Genomic DNA, 15,940 nt, shown 5'->3' with positions numbered 1-15,940 from the left:
ATATAATCACATCTACATATAAAAAAATTAAAAAAAAAACTTCATGGTGAATTAAATTATTAATTATGGAAAGAAAGGAAATCAACTAAGAATAGTTAAGGAACTTTCTATTAAAATGGGTAAAAATTACTTTGTTAACTAAAAAAGAAACGAAATCAAATAAGAATTAATTGAGACATTTCCTCTAAAAACGGATGGAAAATTAATCTATTAATTAAGAAAGGAAAATCAAATGAAAAATAGTTGAATGATTTCATACAAATATGTGGGCGGAGATTTTTTCCTTAATTAGCGTGTAAAAGGTATTAAATATGATGGTTCTTATTAATTTAAATAGTAATTAATTTGTAATTATTTTAGCTGTTCAATTTCTTTTTATAGCGTGTCATGTGGTATTATTGAAAAAAAAATTAACTGCTTTGTATTTTTTATAATTTAATTTTTAAAATATTATATAGATTATTTTTTATTTTGTTATTATAAATAAATTATTTTTTATTTTGTTATTAAAAATAAATTAATTTCTAAAACATATTTCTGTTAATAATATAATGTTTCTATAAAAATTACTATTAATCAAATTATATTCAAAATAGTCAATTTAAATTTAAGAGATATATGAAAATTTAAATGATTAAATTATTATAAAATTGAAACTTTTGTTAATAAATATTTTAATATAAAGTATATTTTATTAATAAAATATAGAATTTATTTATCATAAAAATAGAAAATTAAGTTATAATTTTTATTAGATTCGGCAAAAAAAAAGGGCAATAAGAAATGCAATTCACGTGTGGTTTATGTATTGGAAAAGAATACAAAAGGTGGTCATCTGGATCATGTGCAAAGCAGTCAAAGGTTGCACGGTATGAATGGATGAACATAGAGGCCGCCGAAGAGAGATGGGATAGCGAATCAATCTTCAATTTCTAAGGATTTCACGTTGACTGTCGGTGATGTAAGATGAACATCAACAGCAGATTTCAGATGCCATGCCGTCTCCAAAATTAAATAGATCGAACAAACCGAAAAAAAAAAATTATATAAATAGTGCTTAAGGACCAGTAGCCATTGAACCATGTGCCATCCACTACTCTAATTGGCCGGCTATATCCACCAATTGCTTCATCCTTCAAACCCATTTCTCCTTTTGATTTCTCTCTCCTGTTCCCTATTTTTTGCTATGGATTTTTCTCTTAAACTTGGATTAACGCCGTCCAGCTTTTCTCTTACTCGCCGGAAATTTCACTCTCCGATCAACCATCCACTTAAACACCAACTACCCATTGTTACTCCACCTAGTTTGAAACTCAAGTCTAGAACTATTTCAACATCATCTGGAAATCCCCACCTAACTGTTATGGCCGAGTTAAGCAAGCCCCTTGATGGTCTTAGTCAAGAGCTCAATTTGATTGCATCGCAGAATTTGGATCATGCGCCGGCTCGCAGAAGGGTTCGATCGGCATTCACTCAGGTGCAACAGCAGCTTGACCATCCTCTGTTTAAGGTTTGATTGTTTTCTTGGTTTGACTATGATCATGGTAACTGCTTGATCTGTTGGATGTGATCTTTTATCTGAATTTGGGTTGCTTTATCTATTATATTGCTCACTGATCTTTTTTTTTTTTTGGAATTTTCTGTGTAGTTGGCTCCTACAGGGATTAGAACAGAGGAGGTAAGATCGTTTTTTCATCTCTGGGATTTTCTATATTTTCTTGGTAGAACGGGAATGAATAAAATGAAAAGTTGAATTTTCATATTCTGTGCAATTGTAGTGAAATAGATGTTAGCTGTGTTGCCAATTAACCCTATTTAGATCATGGTTCTTGGAAAAGGTGGTTTTGGATTGTAAAAGGATAATTTTTTTGACACAACTTTTCAAATGACCAATTTGATGATTCAGGATGGTTTGAAGAATTTTCATTCTCATTTTATCTTTATTTTTTTCACAATTTATAAAATTTTAATTACATTTTATTTTTTTATTTTCAAAAAATTTCCATATCCCCTTATCTTCATTAACCATTTGTTTGGATCCTTAATTGAGTTAGGGAATCGAGGAGAAATTAAAGAGGAGAAAAGAAGAGAAAAAAAAAAGAAGAGAAATCAAATTTCTTTTTTATAATTTGGATACTTTGCTAAAACATAGGAGAAATGTAATTTTGTTTCTAATAAAATTACTTAATTGCCATGAATTTATGATTTTATTATTATATGATGTTAAGGGTGTATAAGTAATTTTAATATAAATAGTATCTAATTCTCTCTATTTTTCTTCCTTTCACTCCAAATTAGAGAGAAATATTTTGGGTTCACGAAGGAAATTAGGAAATACAATTTTCCTTCATTTCTTCTCATTTCTTTCCTCTATTTGCTATCCAAACAAAGGAAATGTGATGAATCACATTTCTTTTCTTTTTTCCTCTCTCCATTCCCCTTAATCTAAACAAAAGGTAAAGGTTATTTTAAGTAATTTTTATATTTATTTTTTTATACCATTTTTTCAAACATCTTACCAATGAAAATATATCTTATAATATAATATCATATTACATAATATATTAATAAATTACGCTGAACTCAATTTAAACACAATAAACCATGCAACACTCAATCTAAAAACGGTTGCAAAGAGGAAGACATGTTTTTCACGCTAATAAAGTTAATATCTAAATTGCATTCTGTAGTGGTATGAAAGGAATTCAAGAGGTACAGAAATTTTTTTGAAAAGCTGGACGCCTCCATCAGGTGTGAAAATTAAAGGTGCTGTGTTTTTTTGCCATGGATATGGGGATACTTGCACTTTCTTCTTTGAAGGTTTGTCATTTTGTCTCTTCCTATTTGGTATAGGAATAACATTGCACATAACACATTGTGTTTGAAATAAGGAGAGTTAAAAAATCTCAGGTATTGCAAAGCGAATTGCTGTAGCTGGCTATGTGGTTTATGCTTTGGACCATCCTGGTTTTGGTTTATCTGAAGGATTGCATGGTTACATCCCAAGCTTTGACGGATTGGTTGACAACATCATTGAACGATATGCAAAAATTAAAGGTTTGTTGTGTACCATGTCTTGAAATGGCAAATATCACTATCACTGCTATTCTTTCTTATTGCAATTTGCAAGTTTGTGAACATGTGTAGAATGTCATTTCTGAGGTTTCCCTTTTGCTATTATTGGCAGGAAGACCTGAATTAAAAGGATTGCCTTGCTTCTTACTGGGGCAGTCGATGGGTGGAGCTGTGGCCCTCAAAGTTCACCTAAAGGAAGCACATGCATGGGATGGAGTAATACTTGTAGCTGCAATGTGCAGAGTAAGCACATCCTGGATCATAACTCAGAAATCCTTTAAGTGAATGCTTTACTTTTTAATTAAAAGCTTATCATCAATTCGTTTGCATTGCTACATACACTCAAATATGTGCATTGTTTCCCAAGCTGCATATTTCTCAGTCCCTTGAAGAACAAATTGGTAACTTTAACTTTGCAAAATGTGTAAGCTGCCAAACTAGTTAGCCAGATGAAAACAGTTCATTGGTTTCTTTACTTACTTGAATGACTACATTTATGAGGCAGGAATTTCTCGATAGGGCTTTAGTCTTGCAGTAAGTTACAACCCTGGACAGTGTGTAGAAAAGCATTAATTGCACCAGAACTTGTTACCCAAGCACTGACCTCACGTAGAACACCTCGCATATCTTATGCGTCATACGTCTAAAATTGACACTTTGATTATTATTGCATTTTATTCGTCGACCTCTTAGACAGGTGTTTGCAGCATGCACATTTTATCTTCTCATCTGCAGTAAGGTAAAGTTTTTGTTAACCTTGAGTTTTTGCCAAGATTGCAGAGGATGTGAAACCGCCACCACCAGTTTTGAAGGCATTAATACTTTTGTCCAGAGTCATGCCAAAAGCAAAGCTTCTCCCGCAGAGAGATCTAGCAGAGCTGGGCTTCAGAGACCTGAAGTCGAGAAAAGTGGTTTGTTCTTTGTTCTTTCTGATGAAAGCACTTAAATGGTGTTGCAATTTAAACCAATTTCATTTGCTTGCTGAATGAACCTCATAGCCACCGACTAACATACGAAGAAAAAATGCCTATGTTTGGCTGTGTGGTGCTCCTTAGATTTTTGGATATGTTTTTGGTTTTTTAATGATTACAGCTTAAATGAAGGAATCGGGAATGTATATGCCTTTATGCCAAGATAAATTATAGTCTGATCATCACTACAGCAGCCATTCTCTTCCTATACACTTGACACTGTTTTAACCAACTAATACGTCTTGATAACTAGTAAAACCATTACTAAATCATCCTATATTCCTTTTGGATTTGTGACTGTGAATTAATGTTTAATTGTTGGCATCTTGATCAGTCATAACCTCAAAATGAAATCTTTTTACTAGGTTCTGAACCAAGACTTCTCTCTCCCTACTTTACATTCTCCAATGTTACTTGCTTCGCTTGAGCACTTATGTACATCCCACCAAAAATTGAAGTTAATATGAAAGGAAAATAGCAAGCACACACACATAGACAGCTCCCAAATTAATTACTGCAATTTTCTTGTGTGATCTGATACAGGTTTCTAATATAGTATGCCAGGATTTATTCATAAGATAACATCTTGCTTCTTTTCTACTGTAGGCAGAGTACAATGTAATCTGTTACAACGATCGAATGCGACTAAAAACTGCCGTGGAACTCCTGAAGGCTACAGAGGATATTGAGGCAAAACTGGACAAGGTGAGTTTCAATCTGTTTAATTTCTTTGGCATCCTTTTATCTATCTTGTTGCATAAAGCTGATATTCCATCATTATTACCTAAAACAACACTTGCTTTTAGTGTTATGTCAACAAAGTTAACTGATCCTGAGATGTCTTAGGTTTCATCTCCATTATTGATTCTCCATGGAGCTGCTGACAAGGTGACAGATCCTATGGTGAGCCAGTTTCTCTACCAGAAGGCCTCTAGCAAAGATAAAACGCTGAAGCTCTATGAAGGAGGTTATCACTCCATTCTTGAAGGGGAACCTGATGACAGAATTTTTGCTATCTTTGATGATATTACTAGATGGCTCGACTCCCAGTGCTCAACTAAGTAAAAGTTGTATTAGCCTTTTTCATTTGTTGTAACTTCTATCATTGGCTTCCTATATCCTGTGAACGCCCTTGTGCTCGATTATCCAAATGTTGGCATTTTCCCCCTCAAACAATAAGAACATTTCATTACCATCCATTATCGTACAAGTAATTCAACATAAGCATTATATTTTCTCTATATCTCGTTTACACTGCTGCAAGTTTGAACCACAGCCAAACGAACAAATCCTTCACCAGCCTTACAATGTTAATTCTCGAGCCAAATCACCATGAGTGAAGGAACAAAGCTCTAACACTTGGAGCGGTTACAGATCTCAAGAAAAACAAAATGGAAAGGAGTTCCCAACCAAACCCATAAAGGGCAAAGAAAAGCTAAGGCGAAAGAGAAGAAAATACTTGCCACTGACAAATTACGTAAAAAAAAAAAATTTTCCCTCCCAACAAATTATATATTTATTTATTTATTTATGAAAAATTTTTTAATTTTAATTTTGACTCATTTTGCATAACTGCAACAAAAAAAAATGATTAAGACTAAAACATAAAAATAAAAATAATGTGGGCAAAATAATTAGACTTGATATGGCCATTAAGGCCCCGCTACTAACAGATCACAAAGTCCAAGCCACAACAAGGGTTTTTGCAAATGTACAAATGTAAAGGGGCAGAGAAAATCAAAAGAAATTAACTGTTTTAAGGGACAATTTGGTTGTGCAGACACAAACGACGTGTCGTTTATTATTGTGGATCCGAAGAGACCAATACAAAAATCTGTTAAAAGAAACCGTAACAGGGTGGGTACCTAACAGATTTGACCATAGCGAGAATCAATCAGAGAAAGGGAAAATTCAGAGACTGTCCTCTCAGTTTAAGCATCAATGTCACTCTTAAATCAACTCTTCAACAGAGGAGTTTTTGGTGCTAAATGGTCTGTTCATTTCTTTCTCTTTCTTTGCTCTTATCTATTTTCCTTCCGGTTGTTGATAATTATTTGATTTTGTTTCGTATATTTTATTCACTTCCAATTTCCGATTAGTCAATCTATACTGGGCTGCTTAACAATCTATTTTTGTGAATTGCAACTTATGTAGGTTTAATATTGTGTAGGGAATTGTCTTTTTTTTTGTTTCAATATGATTATGGCTATTTTTAGATTTTGGTTTATGGGTTCCTCTCAGTTTAAAGTTTCATGGCAGCATTAGTTCGATCATGTGATTAACAACGATTTTGTTTTCTGTTCACTTTTTCTTTGTGTAATTGTGGATCTCTAGTCAAATTATCTTTGTTTTGTTGCTTTCGAATTGAATAAATGCATTAAGGTTTGTTCTGTTTCTCCTGAGTTATTATAACCGGCATTTTTTCAGCAAAACATGTTTGACATTGGCAATCTCACGCATCAAATTGCTGCAAAATAAAAGAGATTTGCAGCTCAAACACATGCGCAAGGAAATTGCACAATTTTTACAGGCTGGCCAAGAAGCAATAGCTCGAATTCGAGTACCATTTTAGTTTTGATAATCGCTAGTGAACTGCTTAATCAGGAGTCTTGTTTATATATATATATATATATATATATATATATATATATATATATATATATATATATATATATATTTTTTTTTTTCTTTCTTTTGTGCACATTTATCTTCTTTGTCAGGTGGAGCATGTAATTAGAGAGCAAAATATATGGGCTGCATATGAGATATTGGAGCTGTTTTGTGAGTTTGTTCTTGCACGGGTTCCAATTCTTGATAGTCAGAAGTAAGTTTTTTTGTTTCTTTATTGAGATTAACTTTTATACGTAATTGCCTTTCTTGACAACAGAAGCAGTATCAAATGAGTACGTCATAGTTATTTTATGCAGATTTGCAGTTTAATCTTTTTTTTTCAATAATTCCAAGAGAAAACTGCTGCTTTCCCCAACCTATAGGCATTTTGATTTTACCCAAATCCACAGGCCGCCCGCCCCTTCTCTGTCTCTGCTCCAGAGATCCATCTTTCAGAATTTGTCCGAAAGTGATTACAGATGAAGTGCTGAAGCCCTAGAAAATTTATTTGTCTAATTTTGTGACAGTTTTCTTTTACTTCCATCACCATATAGAGCAAAAACATTTTTGCACAAAACATATACAATGCCCATGGAGCAATTACATTGTAGAAATAACAATTTTAATGAAGATGTCAACTATGAAGCCTTCATGCCTTGACAAAATTTGTGGCTGTTAGATGCTTACCTTGGATTGCCTTGCTGATGCCTACTATATGTTAATTTAGGATCTAAACTAGTTGAATACCCTTTTTAATTAATTAATTAAAGGACAATTTTTGGACTTCTTATACTGTACTGATGTAGCTATATGCTTTGGGAGATACTTGTTTTGTGCTTATAGCAGGGGGTAGTCTTCCAATGCTTCTTTTGTCTGCATTGATTGACTCTGAATATTTATGATTTTAAGTATTTAAAGTATCTTATTCCATGAAATCTCAGTTTGTGAGCAGAAGATTGATTAGAACTATGTTTCATTAAATGTCAGAGTATTTGTTTTGCTCTTTAGATAAATACTTGGAACACTGTCAATATAAAATTAATTTAAAGAACTGCTTCCAAGAGATTTCTGGATCGTTTAATTAGTGCTAGAAGAGAGTTCTGCCTTCTTATTTGGGAGTTAAAACTGTACCACAAATTTAGCATTTAGCTTTATTCCTCAGTTGCTAAAAATCATCTTTCATCACTTGTGTTTTGCGATTTAGTATTTGTTTGATTGGTTGTTTCCAATTCGATTGTGTTTTTGGTTGTTATTTTGGTTTTCAATAAAAATTTGAAGCATGGCTACTTATCTGATTTCTAAAATATGTAGTTGTTCATTTATTTATGTGCCTATGGATGTGCATGAATGCGTGGAATATTTTTTTGATTCCTGATTTTCAAATATACTAGAAACAAACTTGAAACACCAACCCTCCTCCCCCCTCTCCCCCCTTCCTTCGCTTTCACTTTGACCACTCTATTTTTATTTTTATTTTTGGGGTTGAAGGGTAGGGAGAGGGAGGTGTAAGAGGAGTTAAATTCTCAACTGTCTGCCTGCACTATGGGGCAGGTTTTTGACTACTAGGCTATTGGCTTCATGGAACTTTTGCTTTTTGTATATGATCTTATAAGAAGGAGTACTAAGCTAGTTTTAATGCCCAAACCTATTGTATCATGTTATGAAAATTTTACATAGGAGCTTAAATAGGCTTTAGCAGTTGATTCTTAAACTTATTTTTCTGGGTTATAAAGTTTTGGTTTATGTATTATTTATCCTTGGTTTTAGGAGTGAGGGTATTTTATTTTTTTACTCTTTTGCTACGATGGACTAATCTGTAGTGTTTTGAGTCTTATTTAGGTCTATTAATTTTAGTGGCGCTTTATATTAATTTCTAAAAGTTGTTTGGCATCTGATCTTTTTAGTTTCCTGTTTGCAGTCTAAATTCTTGTTATAGACTACTCAACTCAACTCAACTCAACTCAACTAAGCCTTTATCCTAAAAATTTGGGATCGGCTGTATGGATTCGCTTTTACCATTCTAATCGATTTTGGGTTAAATCCTCAGAAATGTATAATGCTTCTAGGTCATGTTGTATAACTCTCCTCCAAGTCAATTTAGGTCTACCCCTTTTTTTCTTTCTATCCTCTAACCTAATGTGCTTTACTTGTCTAACTGGAGCCTCCGTATGTCAACGCTTCACATGACCAAACCACCTCAATCTCCCTTCTCTCAACTTATCCTCAATTGGCACTACTCCTACCTTTTCTCTAATACTCCCATTACAGACTTTATCTAGTCTAGTATGGCCACTCATCCACCTTAACATTCTCATCTCTGCAACTCTTATCTTAGACGCATACGACTCCTTCAGTACCCAACACTCACTACTATATAACATAGCCGGTCGTATGGCTGTACGGTAAAATTTTTCTTTCAACTTATTGGGAATCTTGCGATAACATAAAATTCTTGTGACACGTCTCCACTTCAACCATCCGGCTTTAATCATGTGACTAACATCCTCTTCACATCATCCATCTACTTGAAGGACTGAGCCAAGATATTTAAAGTGATGACTTTGGGACAGTACCACTCCGTTCAAAATAACTCCTTCCCTATTACCAGTTTGGCCTTCACTGAACTTGCAATGCGTGTATTCTGTTTTCGTTTTACTTAACTTAAAGCCCTTTGACTCTAGAGTACTTCTCCAAAGCTCTAGCTTCTATTGACTCCTTCTCGCGTCTCATATATTAGAACAATATCATCCGCAAACATTATGTACCAAGGAATACTCTTTTGTATATATTTCTTCAATTCATCTAAAACTAATGTAAAAAGGTAAGGGTTTATGGCTGATTCTTGGTGTAATCCAACTGAGATCGGAAAATCTTTTGTGTCTCCTCCCACTGTGCGCACAATAGTAGTTGCTCCTTCATACATATCTTTCAACACTTGTATATACCTAATAGATATTCTCTTTTGTTCTAACACATTCCATAAGATATCTCTTGGAACACTATCATAGGCCTTCTCCTAATCAATAAAACCATGTGTATATCTTTCTTCACATCTCTATATTTCTCCATCAAGCTTCTAATGAGAAAGATCGCTTCCATAGTTGAACGACCGGACATGAAGCCAAATTGATTGAGAGAGATAGAAGTATTATGACGTAGTCGATATTCCACAACTCTCTCCCACAACTTCATTGTATGTTTCCTGAGTTTAATTCCCCTATAGTTTGAGCAACTCTGTATGTCTCCCTTATTTTTAAAAATAGTTACTAAAATACTCCTCTTCCATTCATCAGGCATTTTTTTTTAGTTTAGAATCTTATTAAATAATTTAGTTAAGCATGCCACTCTCATATCTCCCAAACACTTCCACACTTCAATTGGTATTCCATCGGGTCCACAGGCTTTACCCACTTTCATTCTCTTAAGTGCTTCTTTTACTTTTAAAGATCTAATCCTTCTAGTATAATTCATATTCTTTTCTATTGTTCTATAGTCTATATTCACGCTATATCATTTTGACTATTATTAAAGAGATCATTAAAATAATTTCTCCATATTTCTTTAATGTCCTCATCTTTCACCAACACTTTTCCTTCTTTATCCTTAATACACCTAACTTGATTAAGATCTTGACATTTCCTTTCTCTCCTTCTTGTTAATCTATAAATATCTTTCTCCCTTTCTTTAGTTCCAAGTTTCTCATATAACTTTTCAAAGGTTTGTGCTCTTGCTTGACTAACTGCCTTTTTTGTCTCTTTCTTTACTATCTTGTACTATTCATATGCCTCATTATTATCACATTTAGGTAATTTCTTATACCATTCTCTTTTTCTCTTCACTGCTTTTGTACTTCTTCATTCCACTACCATCTCTCTTTTGAGGGTGGTCCATGTCCTTTAGACTCTTCAAGTACTTTTCTAGCTATTTCTCTAATCTTTCATGTCATCTGTATCCACATATCATTGGCCTCCATATCCAGCTTCCATGTTTCGGACTCGATAAGCTCATTTTTGAACTTCAATTGCTTTACTCCTTTGAACTCCCTCCACTTTATTCGAGTTACACTATTTCTTCTGACCTTACTTGAAATGTTCCTAAACTTGACATCCAAGACCACTAACCGATGTTGACTTGTTAAAGCCTCTCTTGGAATGACCTTGCAATCCTTGCATAGAGCTCTATTTGTCTTCCTGGTTAAGAGGAATTTAATTTGGCTTCTATGTTGCCTACTTTTGAAAATCACTAAATGTGACTCTCTTTTTATAAAGTAGGTATTTGCTAGTATTAGGTCATATGCCATAGCAAAATCCAGGATGCTTTTTCCCTTCTTATTTCGACTGCTAAAACCAAAACCTCTATGAACATTCTCATAACCTTGCCTATCACTTCTTATATGTCCATTCAAATCTCCACCAATGAAAATATTCTCTTCATTTGGTATGCTTTGCATTAAATCATCCATATCTTCCCAAAACTTTTGTTTGCTCTCACTATCTAGTCCTATTTGTGGGGCATAAGTACTAACTACATTTATTGTTTCTCCTTCTAGTACTAGCGTTACTAGTATAATTCTATCTCCTACTCTTTTCACATCTATTACAGCGTTTTTCAATGTCCTATCTATAACTATGCCCACTCCGTTCTTGTTTCTCTCCTTTCCAGCAAACCACATTTTGTACCCTGAATTACCCACTTCCTTGCTTTTCTCTCCTACCCATTTAGTCTCCTGAATGCAAGCAATATTCACCCTTCTCCTTTCCAAGGTATCCATGAGCTCCATTAATTTTCCTGTAAGTGATCTAACATTCCAAGTACCAACCATGATTCTCCTCCTATCCTGTTCCTTCCTAATTTGTCTCCTTCTATGATATCTTCTATTGTTTTCTATGTCTATTTTGTGTTTTGTTCCACTATCTGTTCTACTATCTGTCCTATGGACTAACTTCTTTACCCACACCCGTCCATGATGTGGGAACCCTTGCTCATTTAAAACCATACCCGAGTGCTGGCATGGCGCGTCGCTTTCGGTGAACGCCCTACACCCTTGCATATTTCTCACTACACCCGGGCTCCAATGTAGCGCGTCTTAAGTAGAAGACGCCCCAACGTTTATATCATTTTAATTCATATCATAAGGTGTGACAAAATTTTTACGCTGGTTGTCACCTACTGCAACCCTCCTCCTTTATCGGGGCTTGGGACCGACTAAGCGCAAACTACTTAGGCGGAGTTAAATTCTTGTTATAGACTAACAAACTCAAAACCTATTTATTTATATTGATATAATCTTTTTCAATTAAGTAGGAATAATTTTGGAACTTTTTTGTTGTCATTGGGCTCTCTTTGGAGATTGTGTGGTGCAATTGCAATCCTAGATGTAATACTAGCAGGATCCTGTGGTATATTTCGAAAGAGTTCTGAAAGGTGAAATATAAAAATTTCTTTCTTTTCTTCAAATTTTCAAAAACCAGCATTCCATTTGGGTTTGAAAATCATTATTAGTTTCTACAATTTTCTATTGAATATCCTTATTGATTTCACTATCAGTTAGCTTCCAGAGAACTTTATATTCCAAAATATTATTCATGGTACCAATATGAATTATACGTTCAAAAAACTTTAAATAGTAATCCTAATCCTTGATTTTGGTGGCTGTCCTGCATCAAAATTCTTGTTTTTGGTATATTTTTAAGTTCTTAGCCTCATGCACTGTGTTTCATTATTGTTGAGATGAGGTGGATGCTAGCAATAGCATCCAGTGCATTGCAAGCAGAAAAGTTCTTTCATATATTACCTTAACATTCCAAGTGCAAATGATTCAGAATGGTGCATCTGCCATATATTCGGCCTACATTTGTTTTGACATCAGGGTATGTGGTTTGTGGTGCCTTTGTTGTTAGATTTTGGTGCATTATTTTATGTGTCATAATTTGTTATATGAGCAAGTTAGGAATAAGGTTTATTCAAGTAAAATTTCCCCGTAATTAGTTTTTTTTTTCCACCAATGCCATGTGTTATTATGGCCCTCCAGAAGTTAATACAGTGCCAGATAGTTGCGTTATTCCTGGCATAAGATGCTTAATTACTGTTTTGTAATGCTTCTCGTGCAATTTTGGTGGACTTGGCTAGAACAATGTGTTTTAGATGGGAGACATACTTGATGCGTTCAACTCTGCACACCACAGTTTTCCAAACTATCCTTTTTGTATAACAGGGAATGTCCAGCTGAATTGCGAGAGGCTATTGCAAGCATAATTTTTTCTGCCCCAAGATGTTCAGAAGTTCCAGATTTATTGCAGATCAAGAATTTATTTTCTGCAAAATATGGAAAGGAATTTGTCATGGCTGCTTCTGAGCTCCATCCTGACTCTAGTGTCAACCGTGCAGTTAATTGGCTATAGTTTATTTCATTTTCTGCAAGTGATATTTATACTGAAACTGCAGTTGAAAATATAGTGTACTGGTGTGTCTTACCTATACTTTTTATTCCTGCTTGTGCAGATCATTGAAAAGCTTTCTGTTATCACTCCATCAGCAGAGACAAGGCTTAAGGTTTTGAAGGAAATTGCACAAGAATATAACTTGGAGTGGGATTCTTCTAACACAGAAGCTGAGCTTGGTAAAAAGCATGAAGATCTTCTGGTACATTTTGCAATTTAGTTTTTAGTTTTGTTTTTATTTGAGTTATGCTTAGCACATTGTTCAGAAATTATTTTCTGGTTCATAATGGACATAGCATTATATTTTTTGTTGTTCATTGGCAAAAAAATGTTAAGTTATTAAAACATTTGTTATATATTGTGAATCCTACTTCCTGAGCTTCTTGCAATCATAATTTGTGGAACCTGCTTATGAAATTTTTGAGAGGCTTGCTTCCGGAAACTTTCATTGAATGTCCTTGTTATACTAATCAAATGAACTATGCTGAAGGAAGTTTTGAAAAATCTGCAATCAACATTCAACACTGTGGTTCACTTCTGTATCATAGCGTTGAAGTGAAATCCACAAATGCATTAGAAATTTCATGCTTATTAGTAGTTTGCCTTAGGGGATTCCATTCAATTTATGGTTGTCTTAAGATGAAGCATTAAATTTCGTGGCCTGTGGCATTTTTGTGATATCTTTCATACTTTATGCTTATGTTTCCTATCCCACCTTTCTATATTGTTGCTGCTTTACATTTGTCAAATACTACAGAAATGTGGGTCTCAGGATATTTTCTGTATTCAACTCAACAAGGTTCTAAAACTTACTAATTACCATAGGATATGAAGCTTTCTTTTTTTTCCTTTTTTTCAATGATCCTGCTGACTGGGGATGTTGAGCCTTGTGCAATGGCAAGGTTGCTTAACTTGACTTATAGGTCAAAAATTCAAGTTACAGAAATAGCCTGCAAAGGGAAAGCTGTGAAAAGTTAGTGTCTTGGGACACCCCTTATAGCTTATTGACTTGGGATATTATATGTGATAGCAACAGCAATGTACTTGGCAGTTATTATTATTATTTTGAGCCATGCTGAAGTTTTTCAATAGTTTACACTATGCAAAATTATGTGAAATGTTATATTATAGCAGAATTATATGTCTTTACCTATTGTTGCATCGTAAAAGTCCTAGGTGGAATGTTGATTGTGTTAGGTGCTTCATGAGATCCAAGCTAGAAATGACTAATTGCTTGTCACTATGAAAAGAATGTTATATTCTATATAAAGACCAATTGGTTTCAGCTGAGCATGCCTTTCTTCGCTAAAAAAGAATAGCCTATCATTGGCGAGTGTGTGCAGAGTTATCCAACTTGTACATGGGTTGATAGCTTTAATAAGCTCCGAGCTACCTGATTTTAGCTGATATGATGCTCATTCAAGATTGTGGCATAAGCACACCAGCTTAATCACGTCTTGGAGCTTGGTGAATTGTAGTTGTAGACATTAATGACACTCGTAGTTTGATTTTATTGTTTTCTATTGAATGATTAAGATGTGAATTTATGCCCTTCTATGTTTTCTAGGCTGGATCAAAGCAAATCGTAGCTGAAGCTGCACTTTCTCAAGCTCCTATGAAATTGAGCTCTCCTAAACCCTCACCTTCCAATGGGGCAAGCCCTATCATCAATACAGATAGCAAGCAAGGATCTCAGTATCTTCAGCCTTCTAGCCCCATGAGCAACATGCCCTTGGTAGATGCTAATGAAATTGAACCAACAATCAGAAACCATACTGCAGGCTCAGTTACTGATGCTAAAAGAGGGACAACATCACAGTCTTCTGATGTCTTGGAGAGAGCTCGAGCTGCCATTGCCTCTGCAGAGCGAGCAACTGCAGCTGCTCGTGCTGCTGCTGAACTAGTAAATGTTGAATTTGTTTCTTTGAAGCTAGAAACTAAGTCAACGTAGTGTGGATCATTGATCTTCAACCACAGTTCTTGTGATGCATGTCTGTTGCTGCTCAAGATTACAGAAGGAAGCATGCAAAAATGAAACCAAAAGAACGAATATGTACATTACACAATGCAAAATATCGTTAGATGGAAGTTGTCAAGACATCAAAGAGAATACAGTATGTCACAGTTCTTTTTCCTGAACTTTCTCTTCGCAGCCCAGAAAGCCCTGTGTTATATCTATTCTCATGGGTTTTTACTGCAAGTATTTTCTCATGACTAGGGATTGAAAATTATTGGTTCTCTACAATAAATTCGAGGTTTCTTAATCGATGACCTGTAATTTAATAATAATTGATTTATTTTCAGAACCGCAAGCTCTCAATAAGTTTGATTTTCAATGAGAGCAGCGAAAAAAATAAAAAGGTTTCTTTGTTGGAACTGCTTATTCGGAATATATACGCCTGGAGACTAATTAAGGCTGGAGTTGCTGGTGCACAAAATGAATAGTCTGAACTGATTGAGGCTATGAAACAAAGTTTCATCTCCTTCATTTTAGTGGAGTCAGGGATTCTTTGGCTATTGCACATGCCAGAACTTTTTTTTTTTTTTTAGTCGGTGACCATGTAAATTATATAATTTAATTAGCTTAGGTTTTATAATTATACACAGCAATATTATTATTAATATTTTTTTTAACATATAGATGTTGATGGGTATAAAGTATATATAAAGTCGGGTCACATGCAGAAACGAAAACGTTTTTGTTGGTATTCCTAAAGAACCCGACCTAGAAGCAGTCTAGAGAGCACGCAGGCTTAACCGTAGCTAGGTCACATTATTATTTCTTAGGAAAAAGCACAGGCACAAACGTTTCATGTAATGGAGGAAGAGACAAATTTATGTCAC

General features: G+C 34.4%; 2 protein-coding genes across 4 annotated transcripts; both read left to right on the top strand.

Moving 5' to 3' along the window:
• The first annotated feature begins 842 nt into the window (after positions 1 to 842).
• LOC110633580 (caffeoylshikimate esterase) lies at positions 843 to 5,287 on the top strand. Of its 2 annotated transcripts, none has more exons than XM_021782244.2 (8): positions 843 to 1,477; positions 1,649 to 1,678; positions 2,691 to 2,820; positions 2,911 to 3,057; positions 3,188 to 3,318; positions 3,849 to 3,986; positions 4,653 to 4,751; positions 4,893 to 5,287. In XM_021782244.2, exons 1-8 carry the CDS (start codon positions 1,187 to 1,189, stop codon positions 5,109 to 5,111), a joined length of 1,185 nt encoding a protein of 394 aa, XP_021637936.2. In that variant the 5' UTR covers positions 843 to 1,186; the 3' UTR covers positions 5,112 to 5,287. The 2 variants fall into 2 exon arrangements, with proteins under 2 accessions (XP_021637936.2, XP_021637935.2); XM_021782243.2 differs by having other exon boundaries at positions 844 to 1,510.
• A 593-nt stretch (positions 5,288 to 5,880) lies between these two features.
• Positions 5,881 to 15,402, top strand: LOC110633577 (uncharacterized). 2 transcript variants are annotated; one of them, XM_058139921.1, is made up of 6 exons: positions 5,881 to 6,037; positions 6,474 to 6,606; positions 6,767 to 6,870; positions 12,871 to 13,042; positions 13,158 to 13,298; positions 14,664 to 15,402. In XM_058139921.1, the coding sequence occupies exons 1-6, from the start codon at positions 5,988 to 5,990 to the stop codon at positions 15,045 to 15,047; spliced, it is 984 nt and encodes a 327-aa protein (XP_057995904.1). In that variant the 5' UTR covers positions 5,881 to 5,987; the 3' UTR covers positions 15,048 to 15,402. The 2 variants fall into 2 exon arrangements, with proteins under 2 accessions (XP_057995904.1, XP_057995905.1); XM_058139922.1 differs by lacking the exon at positions 6,474 to 6,606 and having other exon boundaries at positions 5,899 to 6,037.
• The last annotated feature ends 538 nt before the right edge of the window (positions 15,403 to 15,940 follow it).

Source organism: Hevea brasiliensis, chromosome 17 (assembly GCF_030052815.1).
Source record: "Hevea brasiliensis isolate MT/VB/25A 57/8 chromosome 17, ASM3005281v1, whole genome shotgun sequence".
NCBI classification, from domain to species: domain Eukaryota; kingdom Viridiplantae; phylum Streptophyta; class Magnoliopsida; order Malpighiales; family Euphorbiaceae; genus Hevea; species Hevea brasiliensis.
Note: the sequence above shows the minus strand (reverse complement) of the source record. Positions and strands in the feature narration are given on the sequence as shown.

Coding starts and splice junctions, on each gene's coding strand:
- LOC110633580 (XM_021782243.2), top strand. CDS start 1,187: ATGGATTTTTCTCTTAAACTTGGATTAACGCCGTCCAGCTTTTCTCTT. Junction 1,511..1,648: donor TTGACCATCCTCTGTTTAAG/GTTTGATTGTTT, acceptor TTTTCTGTGTAG/TTGGCTCCTACAGGGATTAG. Junction 1,679..2,690: donor CAGGGATTAGAACAGAGGAG/GTAAGATCGTTT, acceptor TGCATTCTGTAG/TGGTATGAAAGGAATTCAAG.
- LOC110633577 (XM_058139921.1), top strand. CDS start 5,988: ATGTCACTCTTAAATCAACTCTTCAACAGAGGAGTTTTTGGTGCTAAA. Junction 6,038..6,473: donor GGAGTTTTTGGTGCTAAATG/GTCTGTTCATTT, acceptor GCATTTTTTCAG/CAAAACATGTTTGACATTGG. Junction 6,871..12,870: donor CCAATTCTTGATAGTCAGAA/GTAAGTTTTTTT, acceptor TTTGTATAACAG/GGAATGTCCAGCTGAATTGC.